Below are 24815 nucleotides of genomic sequence, written 5' to 3'. Positions count from 1 at the left end.
AAAGGTCAGTACAACCCTAACTCTCAGCCTCAGTACCTGTACGGGTCACAGGTCAGTTCATCCCTATTCCATCCCTAACCCAACGCCCAGTACCTGTACGGGTCAAAGGTCAGTACAACCCTAACTCTCAGCCTCAGTATCTATACGGGTCAAAGGTCAGTACAACCCTTACTCTCAGCCCCAGTACCTGTACGGGTCAAAGGTCAGTACAACCCTAACTCTCAGCCCCAGTACCTGTACCTGTACGGGTCAAAGGTCAGTACAACCCTAACTCTCAGCCTCAGTACCTGTACGGGTCAAAGGTCAGTACAACCCTAACTCTCAGCCCCAGTACCTGTACGGGTCAAAGGTCAGTACATCCCTAACTCTCAGCCCCAGTACCAGTACGGGTCAAAGGTCAGTTCATCCCTATTCCATCCCTAACCCAACGCCCAGTACCTGTACGGGTCAAAGGTCAGTACAACCCTAACTCTCAGCCCCAGTACCTGTACGGGTCATAGGTCAGTACAACCCTAACTCTCAGCCCCAGTACCTGTACGGGTCAAAGGTTAGTACAACCCTAACTCTCAGCCCCAGTATCTGTACGGGTCAAAGGTCAGTACAACCCTAACTCTCAGCCCCAGTATCTGTACGGGTCAAAGGGTCAGTACAACCCTAACTCTCAGCCTCCGTATCTGTACGGGTCAAAGGTCAGTACAACCCTAACTCTCAGCCCCAGTATCTATACGGGTCATAGGTCAGTACAACCCTAACTCTCAGCCCCAGTACCTGTACGGGTCAAAGGTCAGTTCAACCCTAATCCCTGACCCCTAACTCCCAGTAAAACTACCTGAAGCCAAACTCTCACACACTAATTATGTTTCAGCCAAACAGACGTAGAACATATCAAACACTTGGTATTGGTTTATCTGGTATCAAACAGACGTAGAACATCTGGTATTGGTTTATCTGGTATCAAACAGACATAGAACATCTGGTATCGTTTTATCTGGTATCAAACAGACGTAGAACATCTGGTATTGGTTTATCTGGTATCAAACAGACAGAACATCTGGTATTGGTTTATCTGGTATCAAACAGACGTAGAACACCTGGTATTGGTTTATCTGGTATCAAACAGACGTAGAACACCTGGTATTGGTTTATCTAGTATCAAACAGACGTAGAACATCTGGTATCGGTTTATCTGGTATCAAACAGACGTAGAACATCTGGTATTGGTTTATCTGGTATCAAACAGACAGAACATCTGGTATTGGTTTATCTGGTATCAAACAGATGTAGAACATCTGGTATTGGTTTATCTGGTATCAAACAGACGTAGAACACCTGGTATTGGTTTATCTGGTATCAAACAGACGTAGAACACCTGGTATTGGTTTATCTGGTATCAAACAGACGTAGAACACCTGGTATTGGTTTATCTGGTATCAAACAGACGTAGAACACCTGGTATCGGTTTATCTGGTATCAAACAGACGTAGAACATCTGGTATTGGTTTATCTGGTATCAAACAGACAGAACATCTGGTATTGGTTTATCTGGTATCAAACAGACGTAGAACATCTGGTATCAAACAGACGTAGAACATCTGGTATCAAACAGACGTAGAACACCTGGTATTGGTTTATCTGGTATCAAACAGACGTAGAACACCTGGTATTGGTTTATCTGGTATCAAACAGACGTAGAACACCTGGTATTGGTTTATCTGGTATCAAACAGACGTAGAACACCTGGTATTGGTTTATCTGGTATCAAACAGACGTAGAACACCTGGTATTGGTTTATCTGGTATCAAACAGACGTAGAACACCTGGTATCGGTTTATCTGGTATCAAACAGACGTAGAACATCTGGTATCAAACAGACGTAGAACACCTGGTATTGGTTTATCTGGTATCAAACAGATGTAGAACACCTGGTATTGGTTTATCTGGTATCAAACAGACGTAGAACATCTGGTATTGGTTTATCTGGTATCAAACAGACGTAGAACATCTGGTATTGGTTTTTCTGGTATCAAACAGACGTAGAACACCTGGTATTGGTTTATCTGGTATCAAACAGACATAGAACATCTGGTATTGGTTTATCTGGTATCAAACAGACGTAGAACACCTGGTATTGGTTTATCTGGTATCAAACAGACGTAGAACATCTGGTATCAGACAGACGTAGAACATCTGGTATTGGTTTTTCTGGTATCAAACAGACGTAGAACATCTGGTATTGGTTTATCTGGTATCAAACAGACGTAGAACATCTGGTATTGGTTTATCTGGTATCAAACAGACGTAGAACATCTGGTATTGGTTTATCTGGTATCAAACAGACATAGAACATCTGGTATTGGTTTATCTGTTTATATAAATGAGAGTGAGTATGCCTCAGAATACAGGAACATCTGGTTTGATGGCAGACTGGAATATGTTCCGGGAATCCTCCAATGGCATTGAGGAGTATACCACCTCAGTCACCGGCTTCATCAATAAGTGCATCCATGACGTCGTTCCCACAGTGACCGTACGTACATACCCCAACCAGAAGCCATGGATTACAGGCGACATCCGCATTGAGCTAAAGGGTAGAGCTGCCGCTTTCAAGGAGCGGGACTCTAACCCGGAAGCTTATAAGAAATCCCGCTACGCCCTCCGACGAACCATCAAACAGGCAAAGCGTCAATACAGGATTAAGATTGAGTCGTACTACACCGGCTCTGACGCTCGTCGGATGTGGCAGGGCTTGCAAACTATTACAGACTACAAAAGGAAGCACAGCCGAGAGCTGCCCAGTGATACGAGCCTACCGGACGAGCTAAACTACTTCTATGCTCGCTTCGAGGCAAATAACACTGAAACATTCATGAGAGCACCAGCTGTACCGGAAGACTGGGTGATCACGCTCTCCGCAGCCGATGTGAGGAAGACCTTTAGACAGGTCAACATTCAAAAGGCCGCGGGGCCAGACGGATTACCAGGACGTGTACTGCGAGCATGCGCTGACCAACTGGCAAGTGTCTTCACTGACATTTTCAACCTCTTCCTGCCTTCCTGCCTTCCAGCCTTCCAGCCTTCCCCGTAGCTCAGTTGGTAGAGCATGGTGTTTGCAACGCCAGGGTTGTGGGTTCGATTCCCACGGGGGGCCAAGTACAAAAAAAAAGAAGAAAAAAAAAATTGTATGAAATGAAAATGAAATGTACTGTAAGTCGCTCTGGATAAGAGCGTCTGCTAAATGACTAAAATGTAAAATGTAAATGTAAATGAGTCTGTAATACCAACATGTTTCAAGCAGAACACCATAGTGCCTGTGCCCAAGAACACTAAGGTAACCTGCCTAAATGACTACAGACCCGTAGCACTCACGTCTGTAGCCATGAAGTGCTTTGAAAGGCTGGTCATGGCTCACATCAACACCATTATCCCAGAAACCCTAGACCCACTCCAATTTGCATACAGATCCACAGATGACGCAATCTATATTGCACGCCACACTGCCTTTTCCTACATGGACAAAAGGAACACCTATGTGAGAATGCTATTCATTGACTACAACTCAGCGTTCAACACCATAGTGTCCTCAAATCTCATCACTAAGCTAAGGACCCTGGGACTAAACTCCTCCCTCTGCAACTGGATCCTGGACTTCCTGACAGGCCACCCCCAGGTGGTAAGGGTAGGTGACAACACATCCGCCACGCTGATCCTCAACACGGGGGCCCCTCAGGGGTGCGAGGTCAGTCCCCTCCTGTACTCCCTGTTCACTCATGACTGCACGGCCAGGCACGACCCCAACATCATTAAATTTGCCGATGACACATTAGTGGTAGGCCTGATCACTGACAACAATGAGACAGCCTATAGGGAGGAGGTCAGAGACGTTCTAGGACAACAACCTCTCCCTCAACGTGATCAAGACAAAGGAGATGATTGTGGACTACAGGAAACAGAAGACGGAGCACGCCCCCATTCTCATCGACGGGGCTGAAGTGGAGCCGGTTGAGAGCTTCAAGTTCCTTGGTGTCCACATCAACAACAAACTAACATGGTCCAAGCACACCAAGACAGTCGTGAAGAGGGCACGACAAAACCTATTCCCCCTCAGGAGACTGAAAAGATTTGGCATGGGTCCTCAGATCCTCAAAAGGTTCTACAGCTGCACCATCGAGAGCATCCTGACTGGTTGCATCACTGCCTGGTATGGCAACTGCTCAGCCTCCGACCGCAAGGCACTACAGAGGGTAGTGCGAACGGCCCAGTACATCACTGGAGCCAAGCTTCCTGCCATCTAGGACCTCTATACCAGGCGGTGTCAGAGAGAGGCCCTAAAAGTTGTCAAAGACTCCAGCCACCCTAGTCATAGACTATTTTCTCTGCTACCACACGGCAAGTGGTACTAGAGTGCCAAGTCTAGGTCCAGGAGGCTTCTAAACAGCTTCTACCCCCAAGCCATAAGACTCCTGGACATCTAGTCAAATGGCTACCCAGACTATTCGCATCCCCCCCTCCACACCACTGCCACACTGATACTATCTATGCATCATCACTTTAATAACTCTACCTACATGTACAGTTGAAGTCGGAAGTTTACATACACCTTAGCCAAATACATTTAAACTCAGTTTTTCACAATTCTTGACATTTAATCCTAGTAAAAATGCCCTGTCTTATGTCAGTTAGGTTCACCACTTTATTTTAAGAATGTGAAATGTCAGAATAATAGTAGAGAGAGATTTATTTCAGCTTTTATTTCTTTCATCACATTCCCAGTGGGTCAGAAGTTTACATACACTCAATTAGTATTTGGTAGCATTGCCTTTAAATTGTTTAACTTGGGTCAAACGTTTCGGGTAGCCTTCCACACAAGCTTCCCACAATAAGTTGGGTGGATTTTGTCCCATTCCTCCTGGCAGAGCTGGTGTAAGTGAGTCAGGTTTGTGTGCCTCCTTGCTCGCACACGCTTTTTCAGTTCTGCCCACAAATGTTCTATAGGATTGAGGTCAGGGCTTTGTGATGGCCACTCCAATACCTTGACTTTGTTGTGTCCTTAAGCCATTTTGCCACAACTTTGGAAGTATGCTTGGGGTCATTGTCCATTTGGAAGACCCATTTGCGACCAAGCTTTAACTTCCTGACTGATGTCTTGAGATGTTGCTTCAATATATCCACATCATTTTAATTCCTCATGATGCCATCTATTTTGTGAAGTGCACCAGTCCCTCCTGCAGCAAAGCACCCCCACAACATGATGCTGCCACCCCCGTGCTTCACGGTTGGGATGGTGTTTTTCAGCTTGCAAGCCTCCCCCTTTTTCCTCCAAATATAACGATGGTCATTATGGCCAAACAGTTCTATTTCTGTTTCATCAGACCAGAGGACATTTCTCCAAAAAGTACGATCTTTGTCCCCATGTGCAGTTACAAACCGTAGTCTGGCTTTTTTATGGCGGTTTTGGAGCAGTGGGTTCTTCCTTGCTGAGCGGCCTTTCAGGCTATGTCGATATAGGACTCATTTTACTGTGGATATAGATACTTTTGTACCTGTTTTCTCCAGCATCTTCACAAGGTCCTTTGCTGCTGTTCTGGGATTGATTTGCACTTTTCGCACCAAAGTACGTTCATCTCTAGGAGACAGAACGTGTCTCCTTCCTGAGCAGTATGACAGCTGCGTGGTCCCATGGTGTTTATACTTGCGTACTATTGTTTGTACAGATGAATGTGGTACCTTCAGGCGTTTGGAAATTGCTCCCAAGGATGAACCAGACTTGTGGAGGTCTATAATTTTTTTTCTGAGGTCTTGGCTGATTTATTTTGATCTTCCCATGATGTCAAGCAAAGAGGCACTGAGTTTGAAAGTAGACCTTGAAATACATCCACAGGTACACCTCCAATTGACTCAAATTATGTCAATTAGCCTATCAGAAGCTTCTAAATCCATGACATAATTTTCTGGAATTTTCCAAGCTGTTTAAAGGCACAGTCAACTTAGTGTACCGTAAATTCCGGACTATAAGTCGCAACTTTTGTCCCACGCTTTGAACCTCGCGGCTTAAACAATGACAATATATGGATTTTTCCCGCTTTCAATTTTTTTCTCTCCAAAAAAACACATTCTGTGACGTGCTCAGTTTTTTGGCGGCATGAAGCTTTCATTAGACCAATGAAATTGCCGAATGGGTTAAGGTCAAACAGTGACGAGAGCGACAATGAAAACGATCCAATATATTCAACTCCGACACCGAAGGAGATGGTTTCAGTGCACAGGAGGAGGAAGATAGTGACCAATGACTTTCTTGGTAGGCTACTGTTTACTGCTAATTTTGTATTTTTTGTTACAAGCCGTGTTTCGTTAAAGCCTTTTTATTTTTGTTACAAGCCGTGTTTCGTTAAAGCCTATTTATTTTTGTTACAAGCCGTGTTTCGTTAAAGCCTTTTTATTTTTGTTACAAGCCGTGTTTCGTTAAAGCCCGTGTAAAGTTCATTTGTTTCAATGTACCGGTAGACACCTGCGGCTTATTTATGTTCAAAATAATATATATTTTTTAATTCAGTGGGTGCGGCTTATATTCAGGTGCGCTCAATAGTCCGGAAATTACGGTATATAAACTTCTGACCCACTGGAATTGTGATACAGTGAATTATAAGTGAAATAATCTGTCTAAACAATTGTTGGAAAAACAATTTGTCATGCACAGAGTAGATGTCCTAACCAATTTGGCAAAACTATAGTTTGTTGACAAGAAATTTGTGGAGTGGTTGAAAAACGAGTTTTAATGACTCCAACCTAAGTGTATGTAAACTTCCGACTTCAACTATCATTAGAGCTGTAATACCCCCTAGTCTGGCTGCAATACCCCCTAGTCTGGCTGCGATACCCCCTAGTCTGGCTGCGATACCCCCTAGTCTGGCTGGACCAGGGGGTATCAGGTGTAGCGTAGGGTCTACCGGGTGTAGCGTAGGGTCTACCGGGTGTGGCGTAGGGTCTACCGGGTGTGGCGTAGGGTCTACCGGGTGTGGCGTAGGGTCTACCGGGTGTGGCGTAGGGTCTACCGGGTGTGGCGTAGGGTCTACCGGGTGTAGCGTAGGGTTTACCGGGTCTCCCCTCTCTACAGGCTCTGAACCTGGCGTACAGCAGTATCTTTGGTTTCTACAGGTCCTTAACTTCCTGTCTCTGTCTCCCCTCTCTCCTCTACAGGCTCTGAACCTGGCGTACAGCAGTATCTTTGGTTTCTACAGGTCCTTAACTTCCTGTCTCTGTCTCCCCTCTCTACAGGCTCTGAACCTGGCGTACAGCAGTATCTTTGGTTTCTACAGGTCCTTAACTTCCTGTCTCTGTCTCCCCTCTCTACAGGCTCTGAACCTGGCGTACAGCAGTATCTTTGGTTTCTACAGGTCCTTAACTTCCTGTCTCTGTCTCCCCTCTCTACAGGCTCTGAACCTGGCGTACAGCAGTATCTTTGGTTTCTACAGGTCCTTAACTTCCTGTCTCTGTCTCCCCTCTCTACAGGCTCTGAACCTGGCGTACAGCAGTATCTTTGGTTTCTACAGGTCCTTAACTTCCTGTCTCTGTCTCCCCTCTCTACAGGCTCTGAACCTGGCGTACAGCAGTATCTTTGGTTTCTACAGGTCCTTAACTTCCTGTCTCTGTCTCCCCTCTCTACAGGCTCTGAACCTGGCGTACAGCAGTATCTTTGGTTTCTACAGGTCCTTAACTTCCTGTCTCTGTCTCCCCTCTCTACAGGCTCTGAACCTGGCGTACAGCAGTATCTTTGGTTTCTACAGGTCCTTAACTTCCTGTCTCTGTCTCCCCTCTCTACAGGCTCTGAACCTGGCGTACAGCAGTATCTTTGGTTTCTACAGGTCCTTAACTTCCTGTCTCTGTCTCCCCTCTCTACAGGCTCTGAACCTGGCGTACAGCAGTATCTTTGGTTTCTACAGACACTTTGTTGGTCCTCCTCACATCAAGGCCATGTGCCGTCTGCTGGGGTACCAGGGCATCGCTGTGGTCATGGAGGAGCTGCTCAAAGTGGTCAAGAGCCTGGTGAGAAAGGAGAGGGGTGGAGGAGGGGGGGTGGGATGGAGGGTGGAGGGATGGTGGGTGGAGGGGGTGGCAGGATGTAGGAGAGTGAGCATTTCCTGTTTAGTGTTGTGTTCGGTAATGGGCTACTTCCCTCAGCTCCAATGGTACGACTATATACCATTCTCTTCACTGATCTAACCACCCAGTGAAAATACAACAAGCTCCAGGGGACCATCGTGCAGTATGTTATTAACCCTGTCTCTCCCCCTCAGCTCCAGGGGACCATCGTGCAGTATGTTATTAACCCTGTCTCTCCCCCTCAGCTCCAGGGGACCATCGTGCAGTATGTTATTAACCCTGTCTCTCCCCCTCAGCTCCAGGGGACCATCATGCAGTATGTTATTAACCCTGTCTCTCCCCCTCAGCTCCAGGGGACCATCATGCAGTATGTTATTAACCCTGTCTCTCCCCCTCAGCTCCAGGGGCCAATCGTGCAGTATGTTATTAACCCTGTCTCTCCCCCTCAGCTCCAGGGGACCATCGTGCAGTATGTTATTAACCCTGTCTCTCCCCCTCAGCTCCAGGGGACCATCATGCAGTATGTTATTAACCCTGTCTCTCCCCCTCAGCTCCAGGGGACCATCATGCAGTATGTTATTAACCCTGTCTCTCCCCCTCAGCTCCAGGGGACCATCATGCAGTATGTTATTAACCCTGTCTCTCCCCCTCAGCTCCAGGGGACCATCATGCAGTATGTTATTAACCCTGTCTCTCCCCCTCAGCTCCAGGGGACCATCATGCAGTATGTTATTAACCCGGTCTCTCCCCCTCAGCTCCAGGGGACCATCATGCAGTATGTTATTAACCCTGTCTCTCTCCCTCAGCTCCAGGGGACCATCGTGCAGTATGTTATTAACCCTGTCTCTCCCCCTCAGCTCCAGGGGACCATCGTGCAGTATGTTATTAACCCTGTCTCTCCCCCTCAGCTCCAGGGGACCATCGTGCAGTATGTTATTAACCCTGTCTCTCCCCCTCAGCTCCAGGGGACCATCGTGCAGTATGTTATTAACCCTGTCTCTCCCCCTCAGCTCCAGGGGACCATCGTGCAGTATGTTATTAACCCTGTCTCTCCCCCTCAGCTCCAGGGGACCATCGTGCAGTATGTTATTAACCCTGTCTCTCCCCCTCAGCTCCAGGGGACCATCGTGCAGTATGTTATTAACCCTGTCTCTCCCCCTCAGCTCCAGGGGACCATCATGCAGTATGTTATTAACCCTGTCTCTCCCCCTCAGCTCCAGGGGACCATCATGCAGTATGTTATTAACCCTGTCTCTCTCCCTCAGCTCCAGGGGACCATCATGCAGTATGTTTTTAACCCTGTCTCTCTCCCTCAGCTCCAGGGGACCATCATGCAGTATGTTATTAACCCTGTCTCTCTCCCTCAGCTCCAGGGGACCATCATGCAGTATGTTATTAACCCTGTCTCTCCCCCTCAGCTCCAGGGGACCATCATGCAGTATGTTATTAACCCTGTCTCTCCCCCTCAGCTCCAGGGGACCATCATGCAGTATGTTATTAACCCTGTCTCTCCCCCTCAGCTCCAGGGGACCATCATGCAGTATGTTTTTAACCCTGTCTCTCTCCCTCAGCTCCAGGGGACCATCATGCAGTATGTTATTAACCCTGTCTCTCCCCCTCAGCTCCAGGGGACCATCATGCAGTATGTTATTAACCCTGTCTCTCCCCCTCAGCTCCAGGGGACCATCATGCAGTATGTTATTAACCCTGTCTCTCTCCCTCAGCTCCAGGGGACCATCATGCAGTATGTTAATAACCCTGTCTCTCACCCTCAGCTCCAGGGGACCATCATGCAGTATGTGAAGACCCTGATGGAGGTGATGCCTAAGATCTGTCGTCTCCCTCGCCACGAATACGGCTCCCCTGGTGAGTCATGAGAGGGTTGCTTTCTTCAATGTCTCGACAGATCTTTATATAGTTAAAGGTTTTAGCAAGGCCAAGTAGACTACAGTTGCTAGCCATTAATCGAGCCCTTGATCGAACCCTGACCTGTTCACCGGACGTGCTACCTGTCCCAGACCTGTTGTTTTCAACTCTCTAGAGACAGCAGGAGCGGTAGAGATACTCTCAAAGATCGGCTATGAAAAGCCAACTGACACTTACTCTTGTGTTACTGACTTGTTGCACCCTCGACAACTACTATGATTATTATTATTTGACCCTGCTGGTCATTTATGAACATTTGAACATCTAGGCCATGTGCTGTTATAATCTCCACCCGGCACAGCCAGAAGAGGACTGGCCACCCCTCATAGCCTGGTTCCTCTCTAGGTTTCTTCCTAGGTTCTGGCCTTTCTAGGGGAGTTTATCCTAGCCACCCCTCATAGCCTGGTTCCTCTCTAGGTTTCTTCCTAAGGTTCTGGCCTTCCTAGGGAGTTTTTCCTAGCCACCGTGCTTCTACACCTGCATTGCTTGCTGTTTGGGGTTTTAGGCTGGGTTTCTGTACAGCACTTTGTGATATCAGCTGATGTAAGAAGGGCTATATAAATACATTTGATTTGATTTGTTTAGCTGATGTAGCCGTCTCCCGTCTCTCCTCCCTGCCAGGTATCCTGGAGTTCTTCCACCACCAGCTGAAGGACATAGTGGAGTACGCCGAACTGAAGACTGTCTGCTTCCAGAACCTCAGAGAAGTCGGCAATGCTCTGCTCTTCTGTCTGCTCAGCGAACAGAGCCTGGTAAGAGCCTTGACCACAACGGCAGCGCCACCTTGTCAATGATTGGATAAAACAACCGATAGCCAGCCATTCTTCTTCACTGGGCTAGATGGTGACTTCAGAAAGTATTTATACCCCATGACTTATTCCATATTTTGTTTTTAGAGCCGGAATAAATAAAAACATCTCACTCATCTACACACAAAACCCCATAATGAAAAAGTGAAAACATGTTTTTTTGGGGGGCGGCAGGTAGCCTAGTGGTTAGAGCGTTGGACGAGTAACTGAAAGGTTGCTAGATTGAATCCCCGAGCTGACAAGGTAAAAATCTGTCGTTCTGCCCCTGAACAAGGCAGTTAACCCACTGTTCCCCGGTAGGCCGTCAATGTAAATAATAATTTGTTCTTAACTGACTTACCTAGTTAAATAAACATTTTACATTTAAAAAATGTTTTTAGAAATCTTATTAAATTAAATACATTAAGTATTCACACGTTAGAATCACTTTTGTCAGTGATTACAGCTGTGAGTCTTCCTGGGTAAGCTTCTAAGAGCTTTGAGTCTTCCTGGGTGTAAGCCTCACAGCTGTGAGTCTTCCTGGGTGTAAGCCTCACAGCTGTGAGTGTTCCTGGGTGTAAGCCTCACAGCTGTGAGTCTTCCTGGGTGTAAGCCTCACAGCTGTGAGTCTTCCTGGGTAAGCCTCTAAGAGCTGTGAGTCTTCCTGGGTAAGCCTCTAAGAGCTGTGAGTCTTCCTGGGTAAGCCTCTAAGAGCTGTGAGTCTTCCTGGGTAAGCCTCACAGCTGTGAGTCTTCCTGGGTAAGCCTCACAGCTGTGAGTCTTCCTGGGTAAGCCTCACAGCTGTGAATCTTCCTGGGTAAGCCTCTAAAAGCTTTGAGTCTTCCTGGGTAAGCCTCTAAGAGCTGTGAGTCTTCCTGGGTAAGCCTCACAGCTGTGAATCTTCCTGGGTAAGCCTCTAAAAGCTTTGAGTCTTCCTGGGTAAGCCTCTAAGAGCTGTGAGTCTTCCTGGGTAAGCCTCTAAGAGCTTTGCACACCTGGATTGAACAATATTTGTAAGCTCGTTGTTGATAATTGCTAGACAGCCATTTTCAAGTTTTGCCATCGATTTTCAAGACAATTTATGTCACAACTGTAGGCCACTCAGGAACATTCAGTGTAGTTTTGGTAAGCAACTCCAGTCTATATTTGGCCTTGTGTTTTAGATTATTGTCCCGCTGAAAAAGTGAATTCATCTCCCAGTGTCTGTTTGAAAGCAGACTGAACCAGGTTTTCCTCTAGGACTTTTCCTGTGCTGAGCTCTCTTCTGTTTCTTTTTATCCTAAACAACTCCTCAGTCCTTAACGATTACAAGCATACCCATAACATGATGCAGCCACAACTGTGCTTGAAAATATGAAGAGGTACTACCCCAAACATAAGGCTTTGTATTCAGGACATAAAGATAATTTCTTTGCCACATTTTCTACTTTAGTGTCTTGTTGCAAACAGGATGCATGTTTTGGAGTATTTGTATTCTGTACAGGCTTCCTTCTTTTCACCCTGTCAATTAGGTTAGTATTGTGGAGTAACTACAATGTTGTTGATCCATCCTCAGTTCTCTCCTATCACAGCCATTAAACTCTGGAACTGTTTGACAAAGTCACCATTGGCCTCATGGTGAAATCCCTGAGCAGTTTCCTTCTTCTCCGGCAACTGAGTTAGGAAGGACGCCTGTATCTTTGAAGTGACTGGGCTTATTGATACACCATCCAAAGTGTAATTAATAACTTCACCATGCTCAAAGGGATATTCAATGTCTGTATTTTTAATTTTGACCCATCTACCAATAGGTGCCCTTCTTTGTGAAGCATTGGAAAACCTCCCTGGTCTTTGTGGTTGAATCTGTGTTTGAAATTCACTGCTGGACTGAGGGACCTTATAGATAATTGTATGTGTGGAGTACAGAGATGAGGTAGTCATTAATAAATCATGTTAAACACTGTTTGTTCAGCCCTGATGAAGGCATAACGCTGAAACTAACCTTTATAGTTTTATTAGCACCTTGCACTTGTTCTACTCTTTTAAACATGGATTAAATGAATGATATTCTTTTAAACATGGATTCAATTTATTATTTTGAGCTTGGATTAAATTAATTATATTAATTATTACTTGTGCATCTCTGCCTCCTTGGGTTTATCCTCTTCATGGTTTTGAGTGCTTTTGGAACTCTGTAGATATTTTCTCTCCCACATACCAGCCACCTTTCATTCTAGCCTGAGAGCTAACCCTCATACTGGCTTCCACCAGCCGCCTTTCATTCTAGCCTGAGAGCTAACCCTCATACTGGCTTCCACCAGCCTCATTTCATTCTAGCCTGAGAGCTAACCCTCATACTGGCTTCCACCAGCCTCATTTCATTCTAGCCTGAGAGCTAACCCTCATACTGGCTTCCACCAGCCACGTTTCATTCTAGCCTGAGAGCTAACCCTCCATACTGGCTTCCACCTTTCATTCTAGCCTGAGAGCTAACCCTCATACTGGCTTCCACCAGCCACGTTTCATTCTAGCCTGAGAGCTAACCCTCCATACTGGCTTCCACCTTTCATTCTAGCCTGAGAGCTAACCCTCATACTGGCTTCCACCAGCCACGTTTCATTCTAGCCTGAGAGCTAACCCTCCATACTGGCTTCCGCCTTTCATTCTAGCCTGAGAGCTAACCCTCATACTGGCTTCCACCAGCCACCTTTCATTCTAGCCTGAGAGCTAACCCTCATACTGGCTTCCACCTTTCATTCTAGCCTGAGAGCTAACCCTCATACTGCCTTCCACCAGCCTCCTTTCATTCTAGCCTGAGAGCTAACCCTCATACTGGCTTCCACCAGCCGCCTTTCATTCTAGCCTGAGAGCTAACCCTCATACTGGCTTCCACCAGCCGCCTTTCATTCTAGCCTGAGAGCTAACCCTCATACTGGCTTCCACCAGCCTCCTTTCATTCTAGCCAACCCTCATACTGGCTTCCACCAGCCACCTTTTCATTCTAGCCAACCCTCATACTGGCTTCCACCAGCCACCTTTCATTCTAGCCTGAGAGCTAACCCTCATACTGCCTTCCACCAGCCTCCTTTCATTCTAGCCAACCCTCATACTGGCTTCCACCAGCCGCCTTTCATTCTAGCCTGAGAGCTAACCCTCCATACTGGCTTCCACCAACCGCCTTTCATTCTAGCCTGAGAGCTAACCCTCATACTGGCTTCCACCAGCCGCCTTTCATTCTAGCCTGAGAGCTAACCCTCATACTGGCTTCCACCAGCAGCCTTTCATTCTAGCCAACCCTCATACTGGCTTCCACCAGCCACCTTTCATTCTAGCCTGAGAGCTAACCCTCATACTGCCTTCCACCAGCCTCCTTTCATTCTAGCCAACCCTCATACTGGCTTCCACCAGCCACCTTTTCATTCTAGCCAACCCTCATACTGGCTTCCACCAGCCGCCTTTCATTCTAGCCTGAGAGCTAACCCTCATACTGGCTTCCACCAGCCTCCTTTCATTCTAGCCTGAGAGCTAACCCTCATACTGGCTTCCACCAGCTACCTTTCATTCTAGCCTGAGAGCTAACCCTCATACTGGCTTCCACCAGCCACCTTTCATTCTAGCCTGAGAGCTAACCCTCATACTGGCTTCCACCAGCCTCCTTTCATTCTAGCCAACCCTCATACTGGCTTCCACCAGCCACCTTTTCATTCTAGCCAACCCTCATACTGGCTTCAACCAGCCGCCTTTCATTCTAGCCTGAGAGCTAACCCTCATACTGGCTTCCACCAGCCTCCTTTCATTCTAGCCTGAGAGCTAACCCTCCATACTGGCTTCCACCAGCCGCCTTTCTTCTTGCCTGAGAGCTAACCCTCATACTGGCTTCCACCAGCCGCCTTTCATTCTAGCCTGAGAGCTAACCCTCATACTGGCTTCCACTAGCCACCTTTCATTCTAGCCTGAGAGCTAACCCTCATACTGGCTTCCACCTTTCATTCTAGCCTGAGAGCTAACCCTCATACTGGCTTCCACCTTTCATTCTAGCCTGAGAGCTAACCCTCATACTGGCTTCCACCAGCCACCTTTCATTCTAGCCTGAGAGCTAACCCTCATACTGGCTTCCACCAGCCGCCTTTCATTCTAGCCTGAGAGCTAACCCTCATACTGCCTTCCACCAGCCTCCTTTCATTCTAGCCAACCCTCATACTGGCTTCCACCAGCCACCTTTCATTCTAGCCTGAGAGCTAACCCTCATACTGCCTTCCACCAGCCACCTTTCATTCTAGCCTGAGAGCTAACCCTCATACTGGCTTCCACCAGCCTCCTTTCATTCCAGCCAACCCTCATACTGGCTTCCACCAGCCACCTTTTCATTCTAGCCAACCCTCATACTGGCTTCCACCAGCCACCTTTCATTCTAGCCTGAGAGCTAACCCTCATACTGCCTTCCACCAGCCTCCTTTCATTCTAGCCAACCCTCATACTGGCTTCCACCAGCCGCCTTTCATTCTAGCCTGAGAGCTAACCCTCCATACTGGCTTCCACCAGCCGCCTTTCATTCTAGCCTGAGAGCTAACCCTCATACTGGCTTCCACCAGCCGCCTTTCATTCTAGCCTGAGAGCTAACCCTCATACTGGCTTCCACCAGCCGCCTTTCATTCTAGCCTGAGAGCTAACCCTCATACTGGCTTCCACCAGCCGCCTTTCATTCTAGCCTGAGAGCTAACCCTCATACTGGCTTCCACCAGCCGCCTTTCATTCTAGCCTGAGAGCTAACCCTCATACTGGCTTCCACCAGCCACCTTTCATTCTAGCCTGAGAGCTAACCCTCATACTGGCTTCCACCAGCCGCCTTTCATTCTAGCCTGAGAGCTAACCCTCATACTGGCTTCCACCAGCCACCTTTCATTCTAGCCTGAGAGCTAACCCTCATACTGGCTTCCACTAGCCACCTTTCATTCTAGCCTGAGAGCTAACCCTCATACTGGCTTTCTAAAGACTATTATTTCATATAGAGTGCGTCCATGCAACTTATTATTGAACTACTGAACTTATTTCGGCTTGCCATAACAAAGGGGTTTGAATACTTATTGACTCAAGGACATTTCAGCTTTTCATTTTTAATTAATTTGTAAAAATGTCTAAACATAATTTCACTTTGACATTATGGAGTATTGTGTGTGTGTTGGCCAGTGATACAACATCTCAATGTTAAATTCAGGCTGTAACAACAAAATGTGGAGAATGTCCTTTCGTGTGAATACGTTCTGAAGACACTAGCTGTGACGATCCCCTCATACATGACCTGAGGTTATGTGTTTCCTCTCAGTCTCAGGAGGAAGTTTGTGACCTGCTTCACGCCGCACCATTCCAGAACATTCTGCCCAGGGTCCATGTCAAAGGTAATAATGTCTTTATTTTTCCATACTGTGCATTTATCTGTCTCTTTATCTGTCTGAGTGGATCACTGAATCTCTTGACGAGTGAATGTCTGTCTGAGTGGATCTCTTGTCTCTTCTCAGAGGGTGAGCGTCTTGATGCCAAGATGAAACGTCTGGAGGCTAAATACACAGCCCTGCACCTGGTTCCCCTGATAGAACGCCTGGGAACCCCACAGGTACCATCACACTGCCTTAGTTAACACCAGCCCTGCACCTGGGAACCCCACTACCTTAGTTAACACCAGCCCTGCACCTGGGAACCATCACACTGCCTTAGTTAACACCAGTACTGCACCTGGGAACCCCACTACCTTAGTTAACACCAGTACTGCACCTGGGAACCCCACTGCCTTAGTTAACACCAGCCCTGCACCTGGGAACCATCACACTGCCTTAGTTAACACCAGCCCTGCACCTGGGAACCCCACTACCTTAGTTAACACCAGCCCTGCACCTGGGAACCATCACACTACCTTAGTTAACACCAGCCCTGCACCTGGGAACCCCACTACCTTAGTTAACACCAGTACTGCACCTGGGAACCCCACTACCTTAGTTAACACCAGTACTGCACCTGGGAACCCCACTGCCTTAGTTAACACCAGCCCTGCACCTGGGAACCCCACTGCCTTAGTTAACACCAGCCCTGCACGTGGGAACTATCACACTGCCTTAGTTAACACCAGCCCTGCACCTGGGAACCATCACACTGCCTTAGTTAACACCAGTACTGCACCTGGGAACCCCACTACCTTAGTTAACACCAGCCCTGCACCTGGGAACCCCACTGCCTTAGTTAACACCAGCCCTGCACCTGGGAACCATCACACTGCCTTAGTTAACACCAGCCCTGCACCTGGGAACCCAACTGCCTTAGTTAACACCAGTACTGCACCTGGGAACCCCACTGCCTTAGTTAACACCAGTACTGCACCTGGGAACCATCACACTGCCTTAGTTAACACCAGTACTGCACCTGGGAACCATCACACTGCCTTAGTTAACACCAGTACTGCACCTGGGAACCCCACTACCTTAGTTAACACCAGTACTGCACCTGGGAACCATCACACTGCCTTAGTTAACACCAGCCCTGCACCTGGGAACCATCACACTGCCTTAGTTAACACCAGTACTGCACCTGGGAACCATCACACTGCCTTAGTTAACACCAGTACTGCACCTGGGAACCCCACTACCTTAGTTAACACCAGCCCTGCACCTGGGAACCCCACTGCCTTAGTTAACACCAGCCCTGCACCTGGGAACCATCCCACTGCCTTAGTTAACACCAGCCCTGCACCTGGGAACCCAACTGCCTTAGTTAACACCAGTACTGCACCTGGGAACCCCACTGCTTTAGTTAACACCAGTACTGCACCTGGGAACCATCACACTGCCTTAGTTAACACCAGTACTGCACCAGGGAACCATCACACTACCTTAGTTAACACCAGGACTGCACCTGGGAACCCCACTGCCTTAGTTAACACCAGTACTGCACCTGGGAACCCCACTACCTTAGTTAACACCAGTACTGCACCTGGGAACCCCACTGCCTTAGTTAACACCAGCCCTGCACCTGGGAACCCCACTGACTTAGTTAACACCAGTACTGCACCTGGGAACCATCACACTGCCTTAGTTAACACCAGCCCTGCACCTGGGAACCCCACTACCTTAGTTAACACCAGCCCTGCACCTGGGAACCCCACTGCCTTAGTTAACACCAGCCCTGCACCTGGGAACCATCACACTACCTTAGTTAACACCAGCCCTGCACCTGGGAACCATCACACTGCCTTAGTTAACACCAGCCCTGCACCTGGGAACCATCACACTGCCTTAGTTAACACCAGCCCTGCACCTGGGAACCCCACTGCCTTAGTTAACACCAGTACTGCACCTGGGAACCATCCCACTGCCTTAGTTAACACCAGTACTGCACCTGGGAACCATCACACTGCCTTAGTTAACACCAGCCCTGCACCTGGGAACCCCACTGCCTTAGATAACACCAGCCCTGCACCTGGGAACCATCACACTGCCTTAGATAACACCAGCACTGCACCTGGGAACCATCACACTGCCTTAGTTAACACCAGCCCTGCACCTGGGAACCCCACTACCTTAGTTAACACCAGCCCTGCACCTGGGAACCATCACACTACCTTAGTTAACACCAGCCCTGCACCTGGGAACCCCACTACCTTAGTTAACACCAGTACTGCACCTGGGAACCCCACTGCCTTAGTTAACACCAGTACTGCACCTGGGAACCCCACTACCTTAGTTAACACCAGTACTGCACCTGGGAACCCCACTACCTTAGTTAACACCAGTACTGCACCTGGGAACCATCCCACTACCTTAGTTAACACCAGTACTGCACCTGGGAACCATCACACTACCTTAGTTAACACCAGTACTGCACCTGGGAACCATCACACTGCCTTAGTTAACACCAGCACTGCACCATATTTCTGTGGCTGTACACTGAATCTTCTTCTCCCCCCTGTAGCAAATAGCCATAGCTCGTGAAGGCGACCTGCTGACCAAAGAGCGTCTGTGCTGTGGCCTGTCCATGTTCGAGGTCATCCTGACTCGCGTCCGCGGTTTCCTGGACGATCCCATCTGGCGCGGCCCGTTGCCCAGCAACGGCGTGATGCACGTGGACGAGTGCGTGGAGTTCCACCGGCTGTGGAGCGCCATGCAGTTTGTTTACTGCATCCCTGTCGGAGCACACGAGTTCACCGTGGAGTGAGTAGTGACACAGCGTCGGTCTAGAAGGATCTCACACTGCTCTGTATAGAGGGGAGTGATCTCTGAGGGGTTTACACTGCTCTGTATAGAGGGGAGTGATCTCCACTGCTCTGTATAGAGGGGAGTGATCTCCACTGCTCTGTATAGAGGGGAGTGATCTCTGAGGGGGTTTACACTGCTCTGTATAGAGGAGAGTGATCTCCACTGCTCTGTATAGAGGGGAGTGATCTACACTGCTCTGTATAGAGGGGAGTGATCTCTGAGGGGTTTACACTGCTCTGTATAGAGGGGAGTGATCTCCACTGCTCTGTATAGAGGGGAGTGATCTCTGAGGGGGTTTACACTGCTCTGTATAGAGGGGAGTGATCTCCACTGCTCTGTATAGAGGGGAGTGATCTCCACTGCTCTGTATAGAGGGGAGTGATCTCTGAGGGGTTTACACTGCTCTCTATAGAGGGGAGGGATCTCTGTGGGGGTTACACTGCTCTGTATAGAGGGGAGTGATCTCCACTGCTCTGTATAGAGGGGGGTGATCTCTGAAGGGTTTACGCTGCTCTCTATAGAGGGGCATATGAGGGGTTTACACTGCTCTGTATAGAGGGCGTACATTGCTCTGTATAAAGGGGAGTGATCACAGGGGGTTTACACTGCTCTGTATAGAGGAGTGATCTCTGAAGGGTTTACACTGCTCTGTATAGAGGGGAGTGATCACAGGGGGTTACACTGCTCTGTATAGAGGGGGGTGATCTCTGAGGGGGTTTACACTGCTCTGTATAGAGGGGAGTGATCTCCACTGCTCTGTATAGAGGGGAGTGATCTCCACTGCTCTGTATAGAGAGGAGTGATCTCCACTGCTCTGTATAGAGGGGAGTGATCTCCACTGCTCTGTATAGAGGGGAGTGATCTCTGTGGGGGTTACACTGCTCTGTATAGAGGGGAGTGATCACAGGGGGTTTACACTGCTCTGTATAGAGGGGGGATATGAGGGGGTTACACTGCTCTGTATAGAGGGGAGTGATCTCCACTGCTCTGTATAGAGGGGAGTGATCACAGGGGGGTTACACTGCTCTCTATAGAGGGGGGATATAAGGGGGTGATCTCTGAGGGGGTTTACACTGCTCTGTATAGAGGGGGGTGATCTCTGAGGGGGTTACACTGCTCTGTATAGAGGGGAGTGATCTCCACTGCTCTGTATAGAGGGGAGTGATCTCTGAGGGGTTACACAGCTCTGTATAGAGGGGAGTGATCACAGGGGGGTTACACTGCTCTCTATAGAGGGGGGATATAAGGGGTTTACACTGCTCTGTATAGAGGGGGGTGATCTCTGAGGGGGTTTACACTGCTCTGTATAGAGGGGGGTGATCTCTGAGGGGGTTACACTGCTCTGTATAGAGGGGAGTGATCTCCACTGCTCTGTATAGAGGGGAGTGATCTCTGAGGGGTTTACACTGCTCTGTATAGAGGGGAGTGATCTCCACTGCTCTGTATAGAGGGGAGTGATCTCCACTGCTCTGTATAGAGGGGAGTGATCTCCACTGCTCTGTATAGAGGGGAGTGATCTCCACTGCTCTGTATAGAGGGGAGTGATCTCCACTGCTCTGTATAGAGGGGAGTGATCTCCACTGCTCTGTATAGAGGGGAGTGATCTCTGAGGGGTTTACACTGCTCTGTATAGAGGGGAGGGATCTCCACTGCTCTGTATAGAGGGGAGTGATCTCTGAGGGGGTTTACACTGCTTTGTATAGAGGGGGGTGATCTCTGAGGGGTTTACACTGCTCTGTATAGAGGGGAGGGATCTCTGAGGGGTTTACACTGCTCTGTATAGAGGGGAGTGATCTCACTGCTCTGTATAGAGGGGAGTGATCTCACTGCTCTGTATAGAGGGGAGTGATCTCACTGCTCTGTATAGAGGGGAGTGATCTCACTGCTCTGTATAGAGGGGAGTGATCTCCACTGCTCTGTATAGAGGGGAGTGATCTCCACTGCTCTGTATAGAGGGGAGTGATCTCCACTGCTCTGTATAGAGGGGAGGGATCTCCACTGCTCTGTATAGAGGGGAGGGATCTCCACTGCTCTGTATAGAGGGGAGTGATCTCTGAGGGGTTTACACTGCTCTGTATAGAGGGGAGGGATCTCCACTGCTCTGTATAGAGGGGAGTGATCTCTGAGGGGGTTTACACTGCTTTGTATAGAGGGGGGTGATCTCTGAAGGGTTTTACACTGCTCTGTATAGAGGGGAGTGATCTCTGTGGGGTTACACTGCTCTGTATAGAGGGGAGTGATCTCCACTGCTCTGTATAGAGGGGAGTGATCTCCACTGCTCTGTATAGAGGGGAGTGATCTCCACTGCTCTGTATAGAGGGGAGTGATCTCCACTGCTCTGTATAGAGGGGAGTGATCTCTGAGGGGTTTACACTGCTCTGTATAGAGGGGAGTGATCTCCACTGCTCTGTATAGAGGGGAGTGATCTCTGAGGGGGTTTACACTGCTCTGTATAGAGGGGAGTGATCTCCACTGCTCTGTATAGAGGGGAGTGATCTCCACTGCTCTGTATAGAGGGGAGTGATCTCCACTGCTCTGTATAGAGGGGAGTGATCTCTGAGAGGGTTACGCTGCTCTGTATAGAGGGGAGTGATCTCCACTGCTCTGTATAGAGGGGGGTGATCTCTGAGGGGGTTACACTGCTCTGTATAGAGGGGAGTGATACTGCTCTGTATAGAGGGGAGTGATCTCTGAGGGGTTTACACTGCTCTGTATAGAGGGGAGTGATACTGCTCTGTATAGAGGGGAGTGATCACAGGGGGTTTCCACTGCTCTGTATAGAGGGGAGTGATCTCCACTGCTCTGTATAGAGGGGAGGGATCTCCACTGCTCTGTATAGAGGGGAGGGATCTCCACTGCTCTGTATAGAGGGGAGTGATCTCTGAGGGGGTTTACACTGCTCTGTATAGAGGGGAGTGATCTCTGAGAGGGTTACGCTGCGCTGTATAGAGGGGAGTGATCTCTGAGGGGTTTACACTGCTCTGTATAGAGGGGAGTGATCTCTGAGGGGGTTACGCTGCGCTGTATAGAGGGGAGTGATCTCTGAGGGATCTCCACTGCTCTGTATAGAGGGGAGAGATCTCCACTGCTCTGTATAGAGGGGAGTGATCTCTGAGGGGGTTTACACTGCTCTGTATAGAGGGGAGTGATCTCTGAGAGGGTTACGCTGCTCTGTATAGAGGGGAGTGATCTCCACTGCTCTGTATAGAGGGGGGTGATCTCTGAAGGGTTTACGCTGCTCTGTATAGAGGGGAGTGATCTCTGAGGGGGGTTACACTGCTCTGTATAGAGGGGAGTGATACTGCTCTGTATAGAGGGGAGTGATCTCTGAGGGGTTTACACTGCTCTGTATAGAGGGGAGTGATCACAGGGGGTTTACACTGCTCTGTATAGAGGGGAGTGATCTCCACTGCTCTGTATAGAGGGGAGTGATCTCTGAGGGGGTTACACTGCTCTGTATAGAGGGGAGTGATACTGCTCTGTATAGAGGGGAGTGATCTCTGAGGGGTTTACACTGCTCTGTATAGAGGGGAGTGATCACAGGGGGTTTACACTGCTCTTTATATAGCGGAGTGTTCTCCACTGATCTGTATAGAGGGGAGTGATCTCTGAGGGGGTTACACTGCTCTGTATAGAGGGGAGTGATCTCCACTGCTCTGTATAGAGGGGAGTGATCTCTGTGGGGTTACACTGCTCTGTATAGAGGCGAGTGATCTCCACTACTCTGTATAGAGGGGAGTGATCTCCACTACTCTGTATAGAGGGGAGTGATCTCCACTGCTCTGTATAGAGGGGAGTGATCTCCACTGCTCTGTATAGAGGGGAGTGATCTCTGAGGGGTTTACACTGCTCTGTATAGAGGGGGGTGATCTCTGAGGGGGTTTCCACTGCTCTGTATAGAGGGGAGTGATCTCCACTGCTCTGTATAGAGGGGAGTGTGATCTCCACTGCTCTGTATAGAGGGGAGTGATCTCCACTGCTCTGTATAGAGGGGAGTGATCTCCACTGCTCTGTATAGAGGGGAGTGATCTCTGATGGGTTTACGCTGCTCTGTACGGTCTCCACTGGGCTGGGTATATAACCTGTGTTGTATTTTCCAGGCAGTGTTTCGGGGACGGTCTCCACTGGGCTGGATGTATGATCATCTCCCTACTGGGTCAACAGAGACGCTTCGACATCCTGGACTTCAGCTATCACCTGCTGAAGGTGCAGAAACACGATGGAAAAGATGAGATCATCAAGAGTGTGGTGAGTGGGGGGTCAGGGTTCAGGGGTCAGCAACACTGGAACCCAGGTCCCGTGTGGCTCAGTTGGTAGAGCATGGTGTTTGCAACGCCAGGGTTGTGGGTTCGATTCCCACGGGGGGCCAGTACGGAGAGAAAAAAAAATGTATGAAATGTATGCATTCACTACTGTAAGTCGCTCTGCATAAGAGCGTCTGCTAAATGACTAAAATGTAAAATGTAACCTTCAGACCCAAAACATATTCATTAGTGCAAACCGTAGCAAAAAAAAAACGTTTTGCAACGACAACTAACATTTCTCATTGGATAAGTTCTGGTCCAGTCCCTTACCTTTGCTTTCTCGTTAATATGACCATGGACACGTTTTTTTTTTCAAGGGGGTGTCATGCTTGGGTCTTTCTGGTGTCCACCTCTGTCTTCTAGATCAGAACAATGATCTTCATCACTTTCCCTCTCCCTCCTCAGCCTCTTAAGAAGATGGTGGACAGAATCCGCAAGTTCCAGGTCCTCAACGATGAGATCTTTGCCATCCTGAACAAGTACCTGAAGTCAGGTGATGGAGAGAACATGCCGGTGGAGCATGTCCGCTGCTTCCAGCCTCCTATCCACCAATCCCTGGCCAGCAACTGAGATTGAACGGTGCACGTTTCCTAAAGTACCATCGTGTGTCTGAAAATGGCACCCTATGCCCTATATAGGACACTACTTTATATAAAACGGCACTATAGGGAATAGGGTGCCTTTTGGAACGTAACCCAATCGGACTAGAGACACAATATTCCTTCATCTGCTTCTTCTACCTTTTTTAGGTTTTAAAAGCATCAGTGGACCATGAGACTAAAGCCTTGTTCACACTTCATGCTGAAATCAGACAAGTCGTTAGCTGACATAGTAACAACAGGTGTGTGTGTGCTGATTGGTGGTGATAACCCGACCTTCAAAAACTAGTCCTTTCTTGCTAGCCATAGCGGTCAACTAGCTAGCTGTTTGGCTTTCTAGCGCATTGACTCATTAGTTTCTAAAATAACTAGCTAGTTAGTTACCACATGTTCTTGTCAAACTGTCAAGAGTAGCTAGCAAGCAACGTTGGGGAAATAAATCAGATTTGACCGTTCAGGCAAGTCCCCTACAAAATGTGGCTTGAAATATCTGCTTCCATGTGCTTTTTTTTTTGGCTGTTCAGACCGCAGGAAACAGATTGAGTCACTTCAAACTGCCAGTGTGAACAAGGTTTGAGGTCTTAACTTTCCTTTACAATACTGTTTGTACCCAATTGTGCCTTATGATCTTAATAACCGTTTTCATTCTAAACTCTTCTGTGTTTTATGGAGCATTGAAAACTATCAAGTGATTATTTAAAAGGGGTTTGCGGTGGTGGGATGTAATTGGTGAACAGTAGTCAATGAGAAGTAGTATGGATTGTTAAACATTAGCAGCTTAAAAGGAAATCTGGAAAATAACCAAGTTCTTACTTATACCCATTTATTCACTGTGCCTTTTTTGAATCATTTTTAATTCAATAAATATATAACAAATTCTAT

The 24815-nt window shown here is 48.2% G+C and overlaps 1 protein-coding gene across 2 annotated transcripts in view; it reads left to right on the top strand.

Annotated features, from left to right (window-relative positions):
- LOC106590724 (cytoplasmic FMR1-interacting protein 1 homolog) overlaps positions 1 to 24812 on the top strand; it is an 82268-nt gene extending 57456 nt beyond the window's left edge. The window contains exons 24-31 of one of the 2 annotated variants that reach the window (XM_045687219.1): positions 7897 to 8040; positions 9873 to 9963; positions 10645 to 10775; positions 16114 to 16186; positions 16307 to 16401; positions 18747 to 18985; positions 23131 to 23278; positions 23740 to 24812. In XM_045687219.1, coding sequence (XP_045543175.1) covers positions 7897 to 8040; positions 9873 to 9963; positions 10645 to 10775; positions 16114 to 16186; positions 16307 to 16401; positions 18747 to 18985; positions 23131 to 23278; positions 23740 to 23904 — 1086 coding nt within the window. In that variant the 3' untranslated portion in view covers positions 23905 to 24812. The remainder of the gene's footprint in view (positions 1 to 7896; positions 8041 to 9872; positions 9964 to 10644; positions 10776 to 16113; positions 16187 to 16306; positions 16402 to 18746; positions 18986 to 23130; positions 23279 to 23739) is intronic. The other variant, XM_045687220.1, reaches the window with a different exon arrangement.
- Positions 24813 to 24815: the final 3 nt, after the last annotated feature.

This window comes from Salmo salar, chromosome ssa10, assembly GCF_905237065.1.
Source record: "Salmo salar chromosome ssa10, Ssal_v3.1, whole genome shotgun sequence".
In the NCBI taxonomy this organism is placed as follows: domain Eukaryota; kingdom Metazoa; phylum Chordata; class Actinopteri; order Salmoniformes; family Salmonidae; genus Salmo; species Salmo salar.
This window is presented reverse-complemented; position numbering and strand designations above follow the sequence as displayed.